Source organism: Lissotriton helveticus, chromosome 5_1, assembly GCF_964261635.1.
Source record: "Lissotriton helveticus chromosome 5_1, aLisHel1.1, whole genome shotgun sequence".
In the NCBI taxonomy this organism is placed as follows: Eukaryota; Metazoa; Chordata; class Amphibia; order Caudata; family Salamandridae; genus Lissotriton; species Lissotriton helveticus.
Window position 1 is genome coordinate 2,133,249,290 of NC_136065.1, and position 23,371 is coordinate 2,133,272,660.

General features: G+C 51.1%; 1 protein-coding gene across 1 annotated transcript in view; it reads right to left on the reverse strand.

Annotated features, from left to right (window-relative positions):
- GPR107 (G protein-coupled receptor 107) overlaps positions 1-23,371 on the reverse strand; it is a 315,329-nt gene that overhangs the window by 199,632 nt on the left and 92,326 nt on the right. The window contains exon 2 of the mRNA XM_078646219.1: positions 7,948-8,073. Coding sequence (XP_078502345.1) covers positions 7,948-8,073 — 126 coding nt within the window. The remainder of the gene's footprint in view (positions 1-7,947; positions 8,074-23,371) is intronic.

Genomic DNA, 23,371 nt, shown 5'->3' on the forward strand with positions numbered 1-23,371 from the left:
TGTGTGGGGTGGTGGGGGTGTGTGTGGGGTGGTGGGGGTGTGTGTGGGGTGGTGGGGGTGTGTGTGGGGTGGTGGGGGTGTGTGTGGGGTGGTGGGGGTGTGTGTGGGGTGGTGGGGGTGTGTGTGGGGTGGTGGGGTGTGTGTGTGGGGTGGTGGGGGTGTGTGTGTGGGGTGGTGGGGGTGTGTGTGGGGTGGTGGGGGGTGTGTGGGGTGGTGGGGGTGTGTGTGGGGTGGTGGGGGGGGTGTGGGGTGGTGGGGGTGTGTGGGGTGGTGGGGGTGTGTGGGGTGGTGGGGGTGTGTGTGGGGTGGTGGGGGTGTGTGTGGGGTGGTGGGGGTGTGTGTGGGCTGGGGGTGGTGGGGGTGTGTGTGGGGTGGTGGGGGTGTGTGTGGGGTGGTGGGGGGTGTGTGTGGGGTGGTGGGGGGGGGTGTGGGGTGGTGGGGGTGTGTGTGGGGTGGTGGGGTGGTGGGGTGTGTGGGGTGGTGGGGTGTGTGGGGTGGTGGGGTGTGTGGGGTGGTGGGGGTGTGTGGGGTGGTGGGGGTGTGTGTGGGGTGGTGGGGGTGTGTGTGGGGTGGTGGGGGTGTGTGTGGGGTGGTGGGGGTGTGTGTGGGGTGGTGGGGGTGTGTGTGGGGTGGTGGGGGTGTGTGTGGGGTGGTGGGGGTGTGTGTGGGGTGGTGGGGGTGTGTGTGGGGTGGTGGGGGTGTGTGTGGGGTGGTGGGGGTGTGTGTGGGGTGGTGGGGGTGTGTGTGGGGTGGTGGGGGGGGGTGGTGGTGGGTGTGTGGGTGGTGGGTGTGTGGGGGGTGGTGGTGGGGGGTGGTGGTGGGGTGTGGGGTGGTGGTGGGGTGTGGGGTGGTGGGGGGGTGTGGGGTGGTGGGGGGGGGTGGGGTGGTGGGGGGGTGTGGGGGTGGTGGGGGGGTGTGTGGGGTGGTGGGGGGGTGTGGGGTGGTGGGGGTGTATGGGGTGGTGGGGGTGTATGGGGTGGTGGGGGTGTATGGGGTGGTGGGGGTGTATGGGGTGGTGGTGGTAGGTGTGGGCTGGTGGTGGTAGGTGTGTATGTGGGGTGGTGACAGTGGGTGTGTATGTGGGGTGGTGACAGTGGGTGTGTATGTGGGGTGGTGGCAGTGGGTGTGTATGTGGGGTGGTGGCAGTGGGTGTGTATGTGGGGTGGTGGCAGTGGGTGTGTATGTGGGGTGGTGGCAGTGGGTGTGTATGTGGGGTGGTGGCAGTGGGTGTGTATGTGGGGTGGTGGCAGTGGGTGTGTATGTGGGGTGGTGGTAGTGGGTGTGTATGTGGGGTGGTGGTAGTGGGTGTGTATGTGGGGTGGTGGGTGTGTATGTGGGGTGGTGGTGGGTGTGTGGGGGGGTGGTGGTGGTGGGTGTGTGGGTGGTGGGTGTGTGGGTGGGTGGTGGTGGGGGGTGGGGTGGTGGTGTGGTGGTGGGGGGGTGGGGTGGTGTGGTGGTGGGGTGTGGGGTGGTGGTGGGGTGTGGGGTGGTGGTGGTGGGGTGTGGGGTGGTGGTGGTGGTGGGGTGTGGGGTGGTGGTGGTGGTGGGGTGTGGGGTGGTGGTGGTGGTGGGGTGTGGGGTGGTGGTGGTGGTGGGGTGTGGGGTGGTGGTGGTGGTGGTGGGGTGTGGGGTGGTGGGGTGTGTCACACAAGCCCATGAACGCCACCCTTCTTCAACCAACATCTCAGAGTAACCCAACTACCTACACTATTCAGACTATCTCCTCTGTCAGAACCAAGCGTCCTCCTAAACCCTCCCGTGCACCCCCGTATAGGCACAATATCCCTATCACCCTTCTTAGCCCAAGTGCCCCATCACCAAAACAGTCTCGACAGAGCTGCGCTGTCTGCTCCACAACTGCAGATCTGCAATAAAGCACAAACTCGAAATCTCCGATACCATCACCCTTCATAATATTGACCTGTCTTCCTAACAGAGACCTGGTTCAATGATCCCTCTCACTCTATGTTTGATCTCCTATTACCCACAGGCTACTCGATCTTCAGGAATGGCAGACCTATCAAAGTTGGGGGAGGTGTTGCAGTCATCTTTAGAAACTCCCTTCAACTTAAGGCTTTTCCCATCAGCACCTTCCGCACTTTTGAATGTCTATCTCTTGAGCTTCAACTACACCACCGCTCACCCTTCGAATCCTGGAGAAACAATGGAGGCAAGCCCCTTCAACCAATAATTTGGCCACGCTTCGTTCAGCAAGATCCAAGTACCACAAGCACATCTTCCTTGGTAAAGCATCACACTTCAGAACCCTCCTTGACTCAGCCAAAAATAGACCCAAAAAACTATTCGATCTTATCAAGAATATTAACTGTTCTCCCCCAACCGCCAAGTTGGAGGATTCTACAAAGAAAGCTGCTGATTTCGCTGTATTCTTTGACAAAAAAGTGAAATCACTTGTGGATCAGGTCGCTCATCCTACCCTTCCAGAGGAGCGCAAATCACTAGCCATTTGGCAGAACTTTGACCCCATTTCTGAAGATATCCTCCTCAAGTGCATCCTCGAAAAAAAGCCCTCCAACCATTCTCTTGGCCCCATCCTTAGTGCCATTGCCATTGACTTCTATACCCATTCTCTTTTATATTGGGCCACTCTGGTCAACCTCTCCCTCTGTCAAGGCTCCCTTCCTGTTCCCTTCAAAACTGGGCAGGTCACCCCTCTGCTTAAAAAAACCACCGCTGATCCGAACGACCTCAACAACTTCCGCCCCATCACTAACCTACCCTTTTTTGCGAAGATCACAGAAAGATGTGTTGCGAAACAACTCTCTCGCCATATCAAGGACAATGATCTTCTTGACAATTGTCAGTCCGGCTTCATCCAAAACTGCAGCACTGAAACTGCCCTGCTGAAAGTGGTCGATTACGCACTGCGGATACTCTATTCGGGGGGGGGGGGGGGGGGGGGGTGTCTTGTCTTCTAATTCTCCTTGACCTTTCTGCAGCCTTTGACACTGTCAATCACAAAACCCTCCTCAACACTCTTCAACAGAGAATGGGAATGGAGGGCACTGTGTTCAATGGTTTGCTTCCTTCCTCTCTGATAGATCTCAAATGATCAAAATAGCGGACAGTCTTTCATCACCTTTGGCGGTGGGTCAAGGTGTTCCTCAAGGCTCTATACTTGCACCCACATTGTTCAATCTCTATTTGGAACCACTGGGAAATCTCCTAAGTAAATCTGGGGTACACTATCATCTCTACGCAGACGACACTCAAATCTACCTCAAGGTTGCCTCCTCTCATGATCTCTCCATCCTAAGCTCTACTTTGGACTCCATTTAAAACTGGATGTCTATACATCAACTGATTCTAAATCCCTCCAAAACTGAATTCCTGCTCCTCTCCTCCTCACTTTCTCCTCCCCCGGTTCAATCATGGATGGATCAGATGAATCTACTGAACAATAAACCCATCATTGTCGACAGCGCAAAATCCCTTGGTGTCCTCCTAGACACAAAACTCAATCTACTCTCCCACATTAATTCAATTGTAAAGTCTGCTTGATACCAACTGTGCCTTCTTTGGGGGATTCGTCGCTTCTTCCCAGAGCATGACCTTAAAACTCTGGTCCAATCGCTGGTCCTCTCCAGGCTGGACTAGTGCAATTCTCTTCTTACTGGCCTCCCCAAATCCCACCTGTCCCCCCTCAAGTCTGTTCTCCATTCAGCAGCTCGTTTTATTTATGGGGCCAAAAGAAGCGACCACATCACTCCCATGTTATCCTCCCTCCGCTGGATTCCCATCGAGGCAAGATCTATCTACAAGACTGCCTGCATTACCCACAAAGCCTTGCACACCTCCTCTCCGCGCTACCTGGCGAATAAACTGAAACTCTCGGGAGGCTCTAGACCATCACGAAATGCAGAAAATCTACTGCTTGAACCGCCCACTGGTTAGAGGCAGCAGACCCGGAAGCAGAGGACCGCCCGGGACCAGGGTTCTATCCCCGACGCGGCAGGGTCGTGGACCAGGGTCAGTGGACTCGATAATTCTCGCCTCGGTGCCTACTCTAACCAGGGATCACACTCGGCAACTCTGGGCATTAGCTTGCCTCATCTCCACAACGGCCCCCCTCATACGCCGGGGATGCCTGGTTTCACCTTGGAGATACCCAGTAGGGACCATCTCACAGGGAAAGCCAGGACGGGTTCCCCAGCGGTCTACAGCGCAGAGATACTCCTTCGGGAGTCGATTCTAGCGCTTTAGAAACCCACAATTAATTAATTAAGAAGGAAAGATCGATGGCCCAAATCCTTTTCAGGCAGCACAGTGAGAATCTGGAACTCACTTCCGCCCCAGCTCCGGACCACCACCTCCTCCCAGGCCTTCAAAACTGACCTTAAAGTTCTCCTCCTTCAAAGACACTTCCAAACTTAATTTACGCCCTCTCTTTTACCTGAAGGAAGACCTTCCATTATAGAAAATTCTTCTTTCCAGGACTATGGAAGTGCCTTCCCAGTGTGTTGTTGTGGTGTGAGAGTCTGCCATTTATTGCAGTATTATCCTTCTACCTGCGTTTGCCACTCGTTTATACATGTCACTTTTCTCTTGTATCACACTGTTTGCTCCTCTTACATTTTGTTTGCTTTCAATTCTTGCACAAGTGCCACCATTGCCTACGTAATGTTTGTTTTTGTGTTCGAGTGTCCTCCATTTATTGACGCTTTTGTAACCTGCACACATGTCACTTTTTCCTCCTGTAATGCACCGTTTGCTACCTCTCGTATTTTGTTGGCTCACGATTGTCACTTTTGCCTAATGTAATGTAACGTTTGCTTTTGTAATTTGCTCACTTGTAATGTTCTCATGTATCAGTTCTGTTCCTATTGTGAAGCGCTTTGACACCTTCGGGTAAAGTCCGCGCTATATAAAAATGCATAAATAAATCATTGAGCCCTCCTGGCAACCAAACTTTTTTAAAGCATTCTATCAGATCAGATCGGTCATTGCTGGAGAAGTGGAAAATGCTGCATCCAGATATCGCTGGTGCTAATCCAGGAGTTGCTGGCCCTTCTCATTTGTACCTAGTGCCAGAGCCGAGAGAATTTAAACATGGATGTTCACTGGTGTGATACAGTAGACCCCCACAGATTTAATAGGTGAGCACTCCCCTCACCCCGCTGGGGTGAGGGGAGTGGCAGTGACTTCTCTGAAGTCAAGCTTCACTGGAGTAGTGCATATGTCATCACACATGCAGCCGCCTACTGACTGCTGCCAGCAGCATCATAACACGTATGTGCTATGCCTGCATCACGTCACGTCGCATCTTTTTTTCTTTTAAATGGTGCTGCACCACATCGCCAAAATGCATTGATAAAGCAAATATGTCTCAAAGTTGAGACCTATTAGCTTTGCCAAGCTCTGCTGTACCTGCACACTTATTTTACAAGTCCTACAATATCAATAAGAATGTGGGTTTGATTTTGTATGTGTGGATATACAAATTTACGATAATCTTCCTAACTATGTGGAGAATATGACCTCTGAAAGTAGGTCACTTTTTAGGAAGCATGAACATGCGTTGGTTGGCACAGACTGCCACTGCTTTACTTGGCTACACTCGAATGGCCTCTACTCCCACCACTGTGCCTTCTCCAAACACTCACTGGACTATCTAGCCCACGCTACCACTGCACTGCATGCCCGGCTGCCACCGCTCCATCTACGCCCGGCTGCCACCGCTCCATCTACTCCCGGCTGCCACCGCTCCATCTACTCCCGGCTGCCACCGCTCCATCTACGCCCGGCTGCCACTGCTATCTACCCCCAACTCCCACCGCTCCATCCACCCCCGACTGCCACCGCTCCATCCACCCCGACTGCCACCGCTCCATCCACCCCCGACTGCCACCGCTCCATCCACCCCCCCCCCCAACTGCCACCGCTCCATCTACCCCCCCAACTGCCACCGCTCCATCCACCCCCCCAACTGCCACCGCTCCATCCACCCCCCCAACTGCCACCGCTCCATCTACCCCCCCCAACTGCCACCGCTCCATCTACCCCCCCAACTGCCACCGCTCCATCTACCCCCCCAACTGCCACCGCTCCATCTAACCCCCCCAACTGCCACCGCTCCATCTAACCCCCCCCAACTGCCACCGCTCCATCTAACCCCCCCAACTGCCACCGCTCCATCTAACCCCCCCCCCAACTGCCACCGCTCCATCTAACCCCCCCCCAACTGCCACCGCTCCATCTAACCCCCCCCAACTGCCACCGCTCCATCTAACCCCCCCAACTGCCACCGCTCCATCTAACCCCCCCCAACTGCCACCGCTCCATCTAACCCCCCCAACTGCCACCGCTCCATCTAACCCCCCCCAACTGCCACCGCTCCATCCACCCCCAACTGCCACCGCTCCATCCACCCCCAACTGCCACCGCTCCATCCACCCCCAACTGCCACCGCTCCATCCACCCCCAACTGCCACCGCTCCATCCACCCCCAACTGCCACCGCTCCATCCACCCCCAACTGCCACCGCTCCATCCACCCCCAACTGCCACCGCTCCATCCACCCCCAACTGCCACCGCTCCATCCACCCCCGACTGCCACCGCTCCATCCACCCCGACTGCCACCGCTCCATCTACCCCACGCTACCACTGCTCTGCCTGCCCGGCTGCCATCTCTCCATCTACTTCATGCGGCCACTGCTCTACCCGCCCGGCTGCCTCCGCTCTACCTATCCCCACATTGCCACCACTTGAACCTACCCCCACTCTCCCTACCCACCCGCTGCCAGATCCTTACCATCCCGCTGCCAGTGCTCTTCCCTACCCAGACTCTCCCTCCCCACCAATGCCACTGATCCATCTACTCCCCACTGCCACCTGCTCCCCCGCTGCCATCGTTCCACCTGCTCCCCCGCTGCCACGGATTCACCTACTGCCCCCCCGTTGCCACTACTCCACTACCTGCTGTCACTACTCCACTACCCCCGCTACCACCGCTCCACCTACCCTTTGCTGCCGCCGCTCCAAATATCCTTTGCTGCCGCCGCTCCACCTACCCTTTGCTGCTGCCACTCCACCTACCCTTTGCTGCCGCCGCTCCACCTACCCTTTGCGCCACTGCTCCACCTACCCTTTGCGCCACTGCTCCACCTACCCTTTGCGCCACTGCTCCACCTACCCCCCACTGCCACCGCTCCACCTACCCTTTGCGCCACTGCTCCACCTACCCTTTGCGCCACTGCTCCACCTACCCTTTGCGCCACTGCTCCACCTACCCTTTGCGCCACTGCTCCACCTACCCTTTGCGCCACTGCTCCACCTACCCTTTGCGCCACTGCTCCACCTACCCTTTGCGCCACCGCTCCACCTAACCCTCGTGCCACCGCTCCACCTACCCCCCACTGCCACCGCTCCACCTACCCCCCACTGCCACCGCTCCACCTACCCCCCCCCCACTGCCACTGCTCCACCTACCCCCCCCCACTGCCACCGCTCCACCTCCCCCCACACTACCATCACAGCATAAATCAACTGAGCCAAGAATAGTCACTATCCAGAGGTCCCCCACAGCAGGAACAGACTGAGTCTGCAACCACCGAAACAAAGGGCAGGGAACACAGCTCACTGGGAGAGGAGGCAAATAGCCGATTGGGAAATAAACTGCTCCAAATACCCAAAGTATTAGTTCTGCTCTTGCTCTCCCGTAGGTGTAGCTTTCCTGTTCACTCTAAACCTCCAATATCAGCAGCTTCATCACATTCAGATCAAGTATGTTCAGACACCCCTCAGCTAAGTCATCTCTCTACTCTTACCTCACACTCGGATTCCCCAAGCGTCAAGGGTTTGCAGTTGGCCATACAGAGGCCTGGGCCTCAGTCAGCCATGGGAATGGAGGCCTGGTCAGTGGGGTAGAGTGACACACAAGAGGCAGTCTAACTTGGTGATGCTGTGAGAAGACTCTTGTAACTTACTGTGGATCCATCTTGCTGCGAGAGGTCTCGGCCCCCATTCATCTGGAGTCTCGTAACATTGACCAGCATGTAGCCGTCCTTGAACAAGCCGAAGGTGTTCAGGTGGACTTTCTGCCGCACGTCATTCTGAAAGACAATACCAGACGTTAAGCAAAAGCCTCCCTGTGCCAGAGCGAGACAGCTGCGTGATCGGATAGGTTTCAACAGTCTTCATTAGAGGACATCAATTATAAAGTAGAACAACGGGTTGCACCTGACTGACAGAGGTATTAACAGATTGGCTGTCTTGCTAAACTGAGTGTTGAGTCAATCAGTCTGCTAGAGCACATAAGGCAACTGGGATTTTTTTTTTATATATATGCACAGCTATGCCACCTGGTAGACGAGATACTCCGCTACAGCACACTGCCATATCCATAACAAATTCTTCATAAATTCAATAGCATATCAAATAAAAACAGTTCTTGGAGAAATTGCAAAAATAATCTACTGTTTCAAGTCAAAGCATCCAGGTAAAACCAGAGAGGAAGGCTGGAAGATTTCTGGACGTGATAAGAGACTAAACATTTGAAGCCACGGCCAGCATTCCGCCAGGGGCTGACGCAGCCAGCGTTCCGCCAGGGGCTGACGCAGCCAGCGTTCCGCCAGGGGCTGACGCAGCCAGCGTTCCGCCAGGGGCTGACGCAGCCAGCGTTCCGCCAGGGGCTGACGCGGTCACTCTTATGCTTTCCAACCAGCCTCGCAGTTCTAGTTTACTCTCATGAACCCCAAGCAGCACAAACTTTCCCCAGTGCGACTCAGCAACATGTTCGGCTGCAGAAGCACAGCAATGCTTGTGTGGGCAAAACGCTTCCTTGAAATGCTGCATTCATGCTATGGAGGTTTAGGACTTCAAGGGAAAGAACTCTGCTTAGTTTGCACTTTTTGTTCTAAAGAACTAATATAAAGTATGTTCCGTTTTAACCTAATTCACTTCTTTTTAGGTAACTCACAAGGATGGAGTAGGCAAGATTTGAGCTAGTGCACCTGTGACAACCTCTCACCACAGGATATTATGCACTTTATAATGTTTTGCGACCACTACACTGATTTGCAGGTTTTTAGTTCTAATTTTAAAGGAAAAAGTTTTTTTTTAGGGGTTATACTGCTCTAATTTATCTCCAAATGCTGAATGATCCACGGGAGCTATTTAATATCGCAAGCTTTTTAGAGGTAGCCGTTCGTCTCCTATGACATAGGTATCCTATGATAAACGCTACATAAGCACCGATTGTATACATATGACCACTGTTTTCCTTTTTGGCTGCTTTTTCCTAAAAATACCCCTAATGTGGTATTCCTTTTGTCTATATATGTGCTAATGGTTATCAGGGTCTGTATGGGCCTATGAAATTGACTTTGTAATGTTGATTCTTTTTGAATTGCTCATATGTTGTAATTTGGATTTTATATATTTTTATTATGTACTGGGTTATCAGAATTGTATTTGTATGGTTTTAACTAACCGAATAAAGTGGTTTGACTGACTGACTGAATTATGTTGGTAAAAGCACAAGGTAACCTATTTTAAAACACATTAATATTTATTGAGCTTGTTGTAGACTAATCTAGGACCCTATTTAAATATCCCCGATTTATGCCCTTATGTGGTTATATCAAATCATATCCTTATAAAGGCATAAGAATCATACCCATATTAAGTCATAGCCAATGCAGCCCAAATACGGCAAGGCTACTCCCATAGACTCCTAGAAAGCACAACGCGTTCTTAAACAAACCAAGCCTCCAGCAGCCCGGGAATTCCCCCTGCTTCTCTATTGATTTGTCCTAGAACTCCTGGAATCCTGAAAGAACTGAGAGTTCTTAATGACGTCTTAATTGAATTGAAATTAAATTTGTAGAGCGCAACTAAACCCGTAGGCATCAAGGCGCTTGAAGGTGGCACAACTGTTTGATCAGAGAAGGGCTGGGAGCAGATTACAGGTAAGCTTCCTGAAAGAGCCAGGTCTTGAGTACTTTGCGAAAAAGGGCGTGGGAAGCAAGACCCTTAAGGTCCTCGGGGAGAGTGTTCCAAAGTCTGGGGGCGAGTGCTCGGAAAGCCCTTCCGCCCCATCTGACCTTGGATACTCGAGGGACAAAGAGGAGATTTTTGTTGGAGGAGCGAAGTGCCCTCCCGGGAACATAAAGGGACACAAGTGACCGGATGTCTTCGGGCCCAGTGCAGTTCAGGGCGCGGTGCTTATGTCCAACCTTACGTCAAACTCGGCATCTTCCAGGTATAAATATACCAACATCTGCCCTAACAAAACACACTGTGGTTTGGAGCAGACCGGCTATCTACTTGCCCGACCCCCTGCTGAAGCGAGTGAGGAAGGAAGCCGACCCTCCCATTGACGCACTGAGAGAGACGCTGTCTTTTCTCCTGCCGAGAAATCCAGCTCCAGTGTTTGCCTGTCACCCTTGCGGGTTGCTGGGAGATCGAGTCCTGAGAGAGAGAGAGATACAAGACCTCCTTCATTCTATAACCAAGGTACGGAGCTGATTAGACCCTTAGAGAATTCTTGATTCAGATTCTTGGCAAAAACTATCTTAACTCAAACTACAACTCATTTTACGTCGTCCCATGTACTAGGCTTAGGTTAGGTACACCGGGGTAGGCGTATCTTAGAAGCACCAGTTGAGTACGTTTAGTCAACTTTTATCATTGTATGTATTTTATCCGTTTTAAGTATCTTATGGCTTAGAAACCATATAAATGCTTTTACAGTATTATTTCATAATACTCCTTTTACTGTACGCACTTTACTTTATGACAAGTATTGCAATTATAGGAATTCACTTCTCTTGCATGAGACAGAAGACAGCTCAATAAATAACCACTTTTATTGAAACAAGCATTTGCAATGCAATAGGTCTCGCATTTACGTGTTTGAGTTATTGACATTGCAAATGACAATTCCTTTTATTATTATTTTAGTTTTTAAAACCTAAATAAAAGGCATTGTCTTTTACAATGCCAATAGCTTGAACTCGCGTAAATGCGAGACCTATTGCATTGCAAATGCTTGTTATATAGGTTAACACTACCTTAGCAAAAGCTTTAACTCATAAAGTACCAGATTAGGACCCAAATACACAATAAGGGGACCAGTCAACTTTATCAAAGGTGCTTACACTGTTGGGCAACACGTCACTGCGTTTTAGTAACTTTTGATCATCCGTTCAAGTAAGAAATTTTTTTTTGTTAAAATCTGCAGATTATGCAGTAAATTATGGATTATGTGGCACATGCAGCAAATTTACAATTATGCGGAAAACGTTGCAACTGCAAAATCATGCAATTCCAGTGGCCCACTCTAGACTGTCTTAGTTGGGGCAGATTACGAGGTGAGACCAAGACATGCAGTAAAGTTATGGCAATGGAACTTCCTACAGTTCACACGCCCTGGTCTACAGCATTCTGAACAGTCTTGTTAATAATGCCTAGGTGACAATTTTGCAAAGAATGTGTCTGCGTTACACATCTTATATTGATTTGTGGCTTTATGTCAGAGGCATGATGAATCGTGCACATTTGTTCAACGGTAACTGGTGTGTGAATTATGCAATGCCTGTTGTTCTAACAACTGTCTCCACTTATGGCACTCTGCCCACAGTGTTCCTGGTTTTTGTGACGGGTGTGTCCTACAGTAGGCAATCTCATCTTATGACAGGGAGGGCACGCTGGTTGTAATAGAAGGTTGGTGAAATCTTCAAAGACACGGCAAGCATTTATACAACACCGAAAGCATTTCATAATTAATGCTCGTATACTTATGCGAGAAAAACGCATGGCAACATGTGTTTCCTGTCCATACTAAGTTAGAAATGTTAAGTAAAATAAATAGTTTTCTAACCTACCATACAATATAAACAAGCGCCTCACCGTAAATCCATCTTTAAGCTCCGATTAATCAGGGAATTCAGCCATGCTGCCTAGGAGCCATCCATTATCATCAGCAAGAGGTAAGCAGCCCAGAGGCATAGCGCGCCTGGCTTGGCAGAGTGTGGAAGGGCCACTGCGCCCGTATGCTGTCCTTACCCTGCGGCTGCCTCCGTAATTCTGTGGTGACATTGCTGGACCTGTGGCTGTGCAACGTGTAGGTTGCTAACGAGGTTTTTTTTTTTGTTCTAAATATTCCGTTGGATTGTGTCGGAACATTTGTACAGCGCTTCATACCCCTGACAAAGCTGTGAAGCACTTAATTGTTAGCAGTTCCCTGGTGCCCTTCCAGGGCTGTATGGATGATGGAAAGATATTTGAGATATTGAGCGGTAACAAGTCCCCGCCGGGCCGCCGCACTGCCCGCGACGACCCGGAAGCCGGCCAATCCCAGCGCGGCCCCAACCGGAAGTCCCGCCCCATCGCGGCGAGAGTCAGAGAGAGCTGCCCGAGGAGCCACGAAGGCTCCGCATTGAGTCCCGGTCCCGAGATGGGGGACCGGGTGAAGAGCGGGCGGGCGCATGGGGAAGGCGGGGCTCATGTGGTGAGAGAGCCCCGCAAAGCGCTACCGCCGCCCAAGATGCTGATCCGCCGCCGAGCACCGCCAGAACAGGTAAGTGTGTTGAGTGAGAGGAGGGGTGAGTGGGGGTGGGGTGTACGCGTGTGTGTGTGTGTCTGTTTGAGTGTGTTTGTGCGTGCGTCTGTCTGTCTGTGTGCGCGTGTGTATGTTTAAGGGGGGGTGCATGTGTGTATATGCAGTGTGTGTATGGCTTTCTTTGTGCGCATGCGTGAGTGACGACGTGCGCGCTCACGAGGTCGAATCTCGGCCTGCAAATGCGCGTGGCACTTTGCTGTCCTCATTCCCTGAAAAGTAACAACATAAGTTGTCTCGCTAGACACAAAAGCTTCGCTTTTGCTTACGTCTAGCGAGACCTAAAAACTCGTCTCTCTATTTCTCTGCACTTCTGGTGAAACTAAGCATGCACGATTGACTGAGTGAAATAGCCATCTATTGTTTCCGCGACTCTGGAGATATACTCCTTGTTCTAGCGGAGCAAAGTTGTCATGTTTATGCGGTTGTCAGAAACTAATCCCTTCTTGTGAATTCGAGAAAGCTTCTAGTGACCTCTGAGCTAGCTGACATTCATAATTAAGTCTAACATATTCAATAGAGACCTAGTCGACCTCAGTCCTACGTCTAAACTATCGTTTATGTTATTCCAATGAGCAGAGCCTATTGGGAATATAGGAACTACACTACAAGCAGCTCTATTTAAAGTTACATTTTTGCAATTATAGGAAACTGAGTTTTTGATGCAGTAGCCCTCCCAATTTTTGCCTGTGCAACTGACTGAAAGTGTACTGGGTTCCTGCTAACCAGGTCTCCAGTACCAGTGTTCTTTCCCTAAACTGTTCCATTGTTCCACAATTGGAACCCTTCAAGCGCCATGCAAGTGTGTAGTAAACGGTACCCATCGACACAGCGCAGTGGGATTAAAGAGGGTCACCCAAGGTCTACAGCATGAATTGTGCCACCCTAAGGGACCCCCTCACCAAGATCATGCAAACTGCCATTGCAGCCTGCATGTCTTGGTGCAGAGAAAAGTGAAGATTCGACATGGCACACATCCGTGTGCCACGCCTGCCAAATACTGCATGTAGTATAGGCAAGTCACCCCTACAGCAAGCCTTACAGAACTAAGGCTAGATGCACTATACCCCCATCTGTGGGCTTACCTGCTCGAGCGGATGTGTCCCGGTGACATCAAAGTCAATTTTTAGATAGTCAAGTCAAGTCAAGAGATTTATATAGCGCGCTACATACCCATAGGGTCTCAAGGCGCTGGAGGAAGGGTGGGGAATTACTTGTCGAATATCCAAGTTTTAAGTTGCTTTCTGAATGCTAGGTGGTTCTGAGTGAGGCGAAGGTGAGTGGGAAGTGAGTTCCAGGTTTTAGCTGCCAGGTAGGAGAAGGATCTACCTCCCATGGTGGTTTTGTTGATGCGAGGTACAGTGGCAAGGGCTTGGTTGGAGGATTGCAGCTGAGGGGGTGTAGAAGGACAATCTTGTGTTGAGGCATTCGGGCCCAAGTTCGTAAAGTGCTTTGTGTGCGTGGGTTAGGAGGCGGAAAGTAATCCTCTTATTTACGGGGAGCCAGTGGAGGTTTTTCAGGTGACCAGAGATGTGTTCTTTACGCGGGATGTCTAGTATGAGCCTGGCTGAAGCGTTCTGGATGCTTTGGAGTTTTTTCTGGAGTTTTGCGGTGGTACCGGCGTATAGTGTGTTTCCGTAGTCCAGGCGGCTCGTGACCAGTGCGTGGGTGACCGTTTTTCTAGTTTCAGTGGGGATCCAGCGAAATGTTTTTTTGAGCATGCGAAGAATGTTGAAGCAAGATGATGAAACGGCGTTGACTTGTCTGGTCATCGAGAGTGAGGAGTCAAGGATGACGCCCAGGTTCCGTGCGTGGTCCGTCGGGATGGGTGCTTTTCCAAGGGCTTCTGGCCACCAAGAGTCGTCCCAGGCGGAGGGGGAGGTACCTAAGATGAGGACTTCTGTTTTGTCTGAGTTCAGTTTCAGACGGCTGTGCTTCATCCAATCGGCTACTTCTTTCATTCCTTCGTGTAAGTTAGTTTTGGCGGTGTTAGGGTCTTTGGTGAGTGATAGGATCAGTTGAGTGTCATCCGCGTAGGAGATGATGTTGAGATTGTGTTGGCGAGCGATGGCCGCAAGGGGGCTCATGTATACGTTGAAGAGGGTGGGGCTGAGTGACGATCCTTGTGGCACGCCGCAGATGACTTCAGAGGCCTCTGACTTGAATGGTGGGAGGCGGACTCTCTGTGTTCTTCCGGTGAGGAACGAGGTGATCCATTCCAGTGCTTTTCCTTGGATTCCTACGTCTCTGAGGCGCTGTATAAGGGTGCTATGACAGACTGTGTCGAAGGCAGCGGAGAGGTCGAGGAGGATGAGGGCGACTGTGTCTCCATTGTCCAGTAGAGTTCGAATGTCGTCTGTTGCTGCGATGAGGGCGGTTTCAGTGCTGTGTTTGGCTCGGAATCCGGACTGTGAGGAGTCTAGGGATTTGTTGGCTTCGAGGAAGGCGGCGAGCTGGTTGTTGACAGCTTTCTCAATGACTTTGGCCGGGAATGGAAGAAGCGAGATGGGGCGGTAGTTTTTGAGTTCGGTGGGGTCAGCTGTGGGTTTTTTCAAAAGGGCGCTGAGTTCTGCGTGTTTCCAGCTTTCCGGGAAGGTGGCGGAGTTGAGGGAGCAGTTGATGACATCTCGGAGGTGTGGTGCTATGATGGAGTCTGCTTTGTTGAAGATGTGGTGAGGGCATGGGTCAGTTGGGGATCCTGAGTGGATGGAGTTCATCAGGCGGATGGTGTCCTCAGTGGAGATTGGGTTCCAGTCGTTAAGGATGTTCAAGGGGGGTGAAGGTCCTGCAGGAGGTTGGGTGGGTTTGTCTTCGGGTCGGTTATCGAAGCTGTTGTGGATGCCTGCGATTTTGTTGTGGAAGAAGGAAGCTAGGGAGTCGCAGAGGGCTTGGGAGGAGGTGATGTCGTTGGAGTTGGCTGATGGGTTGGTAAATTCTTTGACGATGTTGAATTATTCCTTGCTGTTGTGGGCGTTATCTAGACGGTCTTTGAATGCGGCTTTCTTGCCAGACCGGATTAGTTGGTGGTGTATGCGGGTGGCGTTTTTGAAGGCGTCCCTGGTGCTGGTGTTTGTGTCTTTTTTCCAGGCCTTTGAGGGAGCGACATTGTTTCTTCGATTTCTTAAGATCATCGTTGAACCAGGATGCGTTTTTGCTGCCTAGTTTGCTTTGGCGTTTTTTCAACGGTGCTAGGATGTCGGCGCTGTTGGATAGCCATTGGGTGAGGTTAATGGCTGCTTGGTCCGGGTTTGAGGAGTGGGCGGGGGGGGTTTAGTAGAAGCGATGAGGAGATCTGGTCGTTGGTGATTTTGTTCCAGTTTCTTCGCAGGGTGGGTTGAGGTTGGTTGTGGATTGTGGTCTTATTGTAGGTAAAGTGAACGCAGCTGTGGTCCGTCCAGTGAAGAGCTGTGGTGTGACTGAATGAGATATGTTTGCTGGAGGTGAAGATAGGGTCGAGTGTGTGACCTGCGATGTGGGTGGGCGTAGAGACAAGTTGTTTGAGTCCGAGGTCGGCGAGATTGTCCAGAAGGGTGGTGGCGCTGCTGTCATTGCTCATTTCCAGGTGAAAATTGAGGTCTCCCAATAGAATGTAGTCCTCGGAGGGGAGGGCGTGTGGGGTGATAAAGTCAGTGATGTCGTCACTGAATTGTGCACGGGGTCCTGGAGGTCGGTAGAGGAGGGTGCCTCTGAGTGTGGTCTTGGGGTCGGTGTGGATCTGGAAGTGAAGGTGTTCGGCGCTGGCAAGGTTGATATCTGAGCTGGTTGAGATGCGGATGGAGTTCTTATGGACGATAGCGATGCCTGCTCCTGTATGCTTGATGCGGTCCTTGCGGATGATCTTGTATCCTTCCGGGATGGCAATGGTGATGTCTGGGGCTGAAGAGGCATTCATCCATGTTTCTGTTAGGAAGGCGACGTCCGGTGAGATGGTGTCTAGTAGATTCCAGAGGTCGATGGCGTGCCTGTGGACCGAGCGGGTGTTGAGCAGGATGCATTGTAGGTGGTTGGTGTCAGGTATCTGGTTGGTATTAGTGGGTGAGGAGTTGTTCTTGGTGCCGTCGAACTTGCAGGTGTTGCAAGAGAAGGGTCCATGGGTGTGTCCAGGAGCGGCTTGGAAGCAGTTGGGGGAGCGGCCGGGGTTAAGGGCTAGGAGGGTGGTGGCATCGTAAGTGATGCGAGTGGGCTGGGCATTACGGGGACCAGGGGGTCTGGCGCTGGGCGCGGTCCAGGCGCGGACGGGCGTAGACGGGCTTACCTTTGGCGCACCTTCGGCGCGGCCGTAGCGCGTGGACGCTGCGCGTGTGGACATCCGACATAAATGGAGAGGGGGGGGGGGCGGAGCGGCTGGGAGGCGGGAGCGTGGGGGGAGGGACGGGCTGAAGGCACAACCAAATGGCGATCGCTTGAAATACACACAAACAGGCTAACACGCCGATATTGGCCACAAGGAAGACAATAATCGTCTTGTAAATGTTAGATTTCAATTAAATACTCCCGTGGGCACTGCTGAGCACACAGGCACCAAATCCGGGTTTAAATTAGCAGAGTCACTAAAACTGCAGCAGCGCGAGGCGCTTGAAGAGGAGAGCAGCGCTACGATTACTCGGCACAAATAGTTAATCAGGCAGCAGCAGTGCGAGGCGCTTGAGGAGGAGAGCAGCGCTACGATTACTCGGCACAAATAGTTAATCAGGCAGCAGCAGTGCGAGGCGCTTGAGGAGGAGAGCAGCGCTACAATACCAGAAGCTGCAGGAGGCGAGTGGGAGCAACCGCTGAGTCCGGAGACAAGCTGGTCACAGGGCAATGTCGGACCGGACGGTGAGGATAGCCAGTGGGTGGGCGGGGCGGCTGGGAGGCGGGAGCGTGGGGGGAGGGACGGGCTGAAGGCACAACCAAATGGCGATCGCTTGAAATACACACAAACAGGCTAACACGCCGATATTGGCCACAAGGAAGACAATAATCGTCTTGTAAATGTTAGATTTCAATTAAATACTCCCGTGGGCACTGCTGAGCACACAGGCACCAAATCCGGGTTTAAATTAGCAGAGTCACTAAAACTGCAGCAGCGCAAGGCGCTTGAAGAGGAGAGCAGCGCTACGATTACTAAGTGCACAGGGAAGTCATAATGAGTACTTGGGCTCGACACTTGCGATTAGGAGTGCCCCAGCAACACGACTGCTACACTGTAACCCCAGATGTTTAGCACCAAACATGCCCCCTGAGGACATACAAACTACTAGTGTGTTGACTGACTGGTCTTGGCCAGCATGCCGCAACAGACAAGTTACTGACCTCCTACGGTGAGAGCCATCGCTCTCAGAGGTCAGGAACAAAGCCTGCTCTGGGCGGAGGAGTTTACATCTCTTCCACACAGGAACTGCATTTCAGGGGGGGAAGCTTCAATGGCCATGCTGCCTTTGTTATGTGACCCCGGCTGATCCACATAGTGGAGATGCCCGCCTCCACTGTCCAGGACCCACTTTTGGCAGCAGGACAGGCATGAAAATTAGAAAGATTAGGAGGTGTGTCCAACACCAAGCCAGCACCACCCCTAAGGACATCACCTTTTCAGATTCCTAAATCATGTTTTGGGGGGGGGGGAATTAGGATTCTAGGGTCAGGGTAATGCCCACTTCCCACAGGAAATGGTCATATAAAGGGTGTAGGCACCCCAACAGTAGGAAGCCCTACCCATCACTCCCCTTAAAGCTCCTAAACTGAATATTCAGGTGGCACCCAAGAACTCATTCGACTGATCAAGAGAAAAAGGACAAAGAGAAACTGCCTGACTAGAACTGTAAAAGCACTGTGAACTTTTGGTGCAAACCCCTGCCTACTTGCAACTCGACAATTGGGACACAGTGACTTGTCCTGCAAGCTGGGGATCCACCAAATGTCTTGGGTAGCCTGTCAGCACTTCAAAAAGCGCCTCCAGTCTCCCCTGCAGTACAGGATCTACTCCTCTGCAGTCCGCAGGCACCAAAACGCAGAGTCCGGTCCAACACCTTGCAGCTACCCAGCCTGATCAATGCAGGAGATGATCAGTGTGAAGACACCAGGACCAACCAGAGCCATGCAGCACCAATACCTGGGGTACCAGATGCCCTGCACCAAACACCAACAGTGGGAGTGAATTTCGAATCCTCACTGCAGAACAACTGAGCAGCTGCTGACGGTTGTCAGCATCACTGAGACCCACATCGTGAGTGGCCCAGCTGTCCTGATTTTGCCCCATGCCAACTGTTTTGTCCCTAAACGCGAGGATCACCTTTACGCATCCGGCCCAGCTGACCTAACCACTATGCACCTGAGCTGCCCGGCCATGGTACCGACAAACCGGTTGAACCCCCTTGCCCCAAGAACCATTGCAAACCCAATCCCCATTTGGGAGCTCTCTGACTTGTCCCCAAGTCCCCCTTTGCAGCCTAATTCCAGATGCCCCCCCTTCTTCATAGTGTGCACAGCTACCAACCAACCAACCAGGGATTTGTGAAGCGTGCTACTCACCCGGGAGGGTCTCAAGGCACGGGGGCATGCAGCTCCGATTCAGCTGAAGAGCCAGGTCTTGAGGCTCTTCCTGAAGGTGTGAAGTGGGGCAACGTCTGATGTTGAGCAGGAGCTCGTTCCAGGTCTTTGCCGCGATGTAGCAGTAGGCTCTTCTATCCGTTCTGGCTCTGCGAATGTGAGGGATTTCAGTGAAGTCGGTGGAGTGGAAGTTTCTCTTAGGTACGTGAAGGAGACTCTTTTGTTGAGGTATTTGGTTCCGGTGTTGTGGAGGGATGTGTAGGCATGAGTGAGTAGCTTGAAGCTTACTCTTTTTTTGACGGGGAGCCAGTGGAGGTCTCATAGGTGCCGGGTGATGTGTTCATGCCGAGGACTAGTCTGGCTGCGGTGTTCTGGATGGTCTGGACTTTACAAAGCAGGGAATTGTTGATTCCGGCGTGGAGGGCGTGTCCGAAGTCCAGTCTGCTAGTAATGAGTGCATAGGTGACGCTCTTTCTAGAGTCAGGGGGGATCCACTTAAAGGTCTAGCAAAAGATGCAGAGGGTGTTGAAGCATGTGGAGGAGAAGGCCTTGATCTGTTGGGTCATGGTGAGGGAGGAATCGAGTATGATGCGGAGGTTCTAGACGTGGTCTGTGGGAGGGTTGCTGAGGGCGGTGGGCCACCACGAGTTGTCCCATGCTTTGGGGGTGGGCCCGAGGATGAGGACTTCAGTCTTTTCAGAGTTGAGCTTCAGACAGAATTTGTTTATATTCCTTAATGGCTCAGGTTTTAATATGCTTATTGTTGTATGAATAACATCAACTACTTTGGCTTACAATTTTATCATGTAAAATTTTGTTTTATTTTCCATACTTCTGTACGCCTATGCACTTTGATGATCTTAACGACCGAATAAAGTTAATGATGATGATGCTTCAGACAGCTGCTGCTCATCCAAGATGCGATGTCCTTCATTCCTTCCTGGAAGCAGAGTCTGGTGGTGTTGGGTTCCTTTGTGAGGGCGAGGTTAAGCTGGGTGTCGCCGGCGTAGGATACTAGGGTGAGTTAGTGCTATCTGACGAAGGAGGTAAGGGGAGCCAGGTTGGTGTTGAAGAGCGTGGGGCTGAGCAATGATCCTTTGGGTACTCCAAGGCAGAATATTTCAGAAACCAACTTGAACAAGCTGCAAACCGCCCCAAGAAACTTTTAGAATTGGTCAAACAGCAATCAGTGGCAGGCCCAACCCACTCGGATTCCGGAGTCATCCCACCTTCTTGCGATGATCTTGCTGCTTTCTTCAATGAGAAATCAAGACTCATCACCATTGAACTCACCTCTGAGAAGACTCTACTCCCATCTCTTGACCTCTTAGATAAGCGCAAACCTAGCACTAAGAACAATGCGTCATGGGGCACCTAAACCTCATTCAGTGAAAAAGAAATCAGCAAGATTCTTCAGAACATCAATCCATCTAACCACTTCATTGACCCGTTGCCCCCGGCCATCTTCAAAGAAATTAAGAATGTACTCATTCCCACCTGGACAAGGATTGTAAATGCCTCTCTAGCACAGGGCACGATCCCAGACTGCCTAAAAGCAGCTCAGGAGTTACCTATACTAAAAAAAACGAACGCAGATAAAACTGACCTCAATAATTTCCGCCCTATCTCCAACATCCCTACACCTGCCAAACCACTTGAGAAAAGCGTACAATCCCAACTTTGTGCTCACATAGAGAATTTCCAACTACTATATAAATATCAATTTGGTTTTCGGAAGGGGCACAGTACCGAATCTGCTCTCACGCAAGTTATGGATGAAATTTTAAAAATGCTGGACCAAAATGATTCCTGCCTCCTAATCCTCCTTGACCTCTCCTCCACATTCGACACGGTTAATCAAGACAACCTCCTATCCATTCTGAAGAACAGGATGGGTTTCTCAGGTCTGGTGTTGCAATGGTTCTCCTCCTTCCTCCACAACAGATCACAAAGAGTCAAGGCAAATCACTCCCTCTCCCAGCCCTCTCCAGTACTCATGGGTGACCCCAAAGGGTCCGCCCTATCTCCTATCCTCTTCAACCTTTTCTTGGAACCTCTAGAGAAATCACTAAATTCCACGAACATTCTCTACCATACATACACGGATGACAACTTTATTTGAAAATCTCATCCCCGGAAACATCTCACTCAACACTACCCTTGAGGCCACACAAAATTGGTTAACTGAGAACCATCTACTACTCAACACTTCCAAAACTGAATTCCTTCTCATCTCTCCCCCACACCACATCCCCAAGCTAGACCTTTGGCTGACTCACCTCACGTCCTTCAACTATACCCCCCTCATCACTGACTCAGCCAAATCTCTCGGAATCACCTTGGACAAGCACCTGAATATGAAAAATCCTATCAGCAATGTGTGTAAGGGAGCTAACCACCTGAGGAGGACCCTGAGAAACATCAAACCATTCCTGCCACAAAAAGATTTCAAGCAGTTGGTCCAAGCACTGGTCTTGCAGAGACTAGACTACGGCAGCGCTACGCTCTGTGGCCTTCCCAAATACACCCTGGCTCCACTAAGGGCATCACTGAACGCTGCGGCCAGACTGGTCACCGGTACCAAACGAAATGAGCACATATCCCCAGTCCTAAAATCTCTCAAATGGTTACCCTATGAAGCTCGAATTAAGTTAAAGATTGCCGTTCTGACGCACAAAGCCCTTCACTTCAAAACTCCCAGGTACCTGGCGCAAAAGCATGAATTATCCTGTGGCGGGAGAGCCTCAAGAAGCGCTAACATTTTCCTCCTGAAACCACTCATCCATACCAAAAAGAGAACTTGTCACCAAGCCTTCTCTGGCGCTGCCCCAAAAACTTGGAACTCTCTTCCGTCGGAAGTACGCAGAATCTCCTCAACAACTGCTTTCAAAGTGGAAACCAAGAGATTCCTAATGGACAAATTCCTACCTTAAGCTGGGATAGGTGCATTGGCTCGAAATCATTGATCCTACAACCACTGTTCCATCATGTGATACTACTCTTCCTTACCGCATTGTGTGCCCCCTCATAGGCCGCTATATACCTGTGCTTGTGTCAATTGTCTGTGAATCATGCGATTATTCTTGTTGTGTGTTCTTACTTGATGTAGATATTGGGTTTTTGACCTTCCTTCCACCATTTTGTCAAGCGCTCCGATAACCTTCGGGTTCTTGTTCGCGCTATATAAAACTTTATAAATAAAAAGAAATAAATACTCCGCAGTTGACCTCTGTGGGTTTGGAGAGGAAAGGTTGGAGTCTGATTCTTTGGGTTCAGCCGGTGAGGAAAGAGCAGATCCAGTCGATGGCAGTTCGCCGGCATGCCGGCGTCGTGGAGTCTGGCAGTGAGCATGCAGTGGGAGACTGTCAAAGGCTGCAGAGAGGTCTAGTAGGATGAGGGCCGCGGTGTGGCCCTGGTACAGGAGAATGCGGATGTCGTCTGTGGCGGGGAGGAGGGCGGTCTCGATGCTGTGGTGGCTGCGGAATCTTGAATGGGAGGAGTCGAGGATGGAGTTGGCTTCGATAAAGTTTGTGAGTTGGATGTTTACGATCTTCTCAGTGACTCAGCCACGATGGCGAGGAGAGCGAAGGGTCCGTAGTTTTTTAGGTCCGTCAGGTCTGCGGAGGGCTTCTTGAGGAGGGGATTGACTTCTGCGCGTTTCCAGTCGTCTGGGAATGTGCCAGATTTGAACCTCCCCAGCATCCTGCTCCCAGCTAAACCCGGGCAGTTCCCAAAGAACTGCAGGTAGTACTTTGGACCTTGTCCCACTACAACCCAAAAACGATGAACTCCCTGAAACAGACTGAAACAGACTGTGCTTACCTTTATGCATATGCCTTTTCCTTCTATAGGACTGCATTGTACATAAAGGCGCACAACTTTAAAACATTTACTTACATGTAAAAAAAAAAAAAAAGGTGACAAAAACAGTACCTAAGTTCTTGGTTTTACAAAATATATAAAAAGAAGAGGTATTGTTCTAATTTGGTTTCGGATTTATTCTGGAGTACATGTCTCATTTATTGCCTCTGTGAGGACAACAAATGCTTGGCACTACCCACTGATAAGCCCAAGCTGCTCGCCCACACAAAAGAGTGTTAGCATAATCTACTTTAGCCTCTGTAAACAGACCGGGGAACCACTGGACTCTACAGAGTCTACTTCTTTTTAGTGCACTATATATAGAGCCAGCTAGAGTAAGCATTCATTTTTTATGTTTATTAAATTGTTATTTATATTACCCAAAGAAGCTTTTTGCAAAA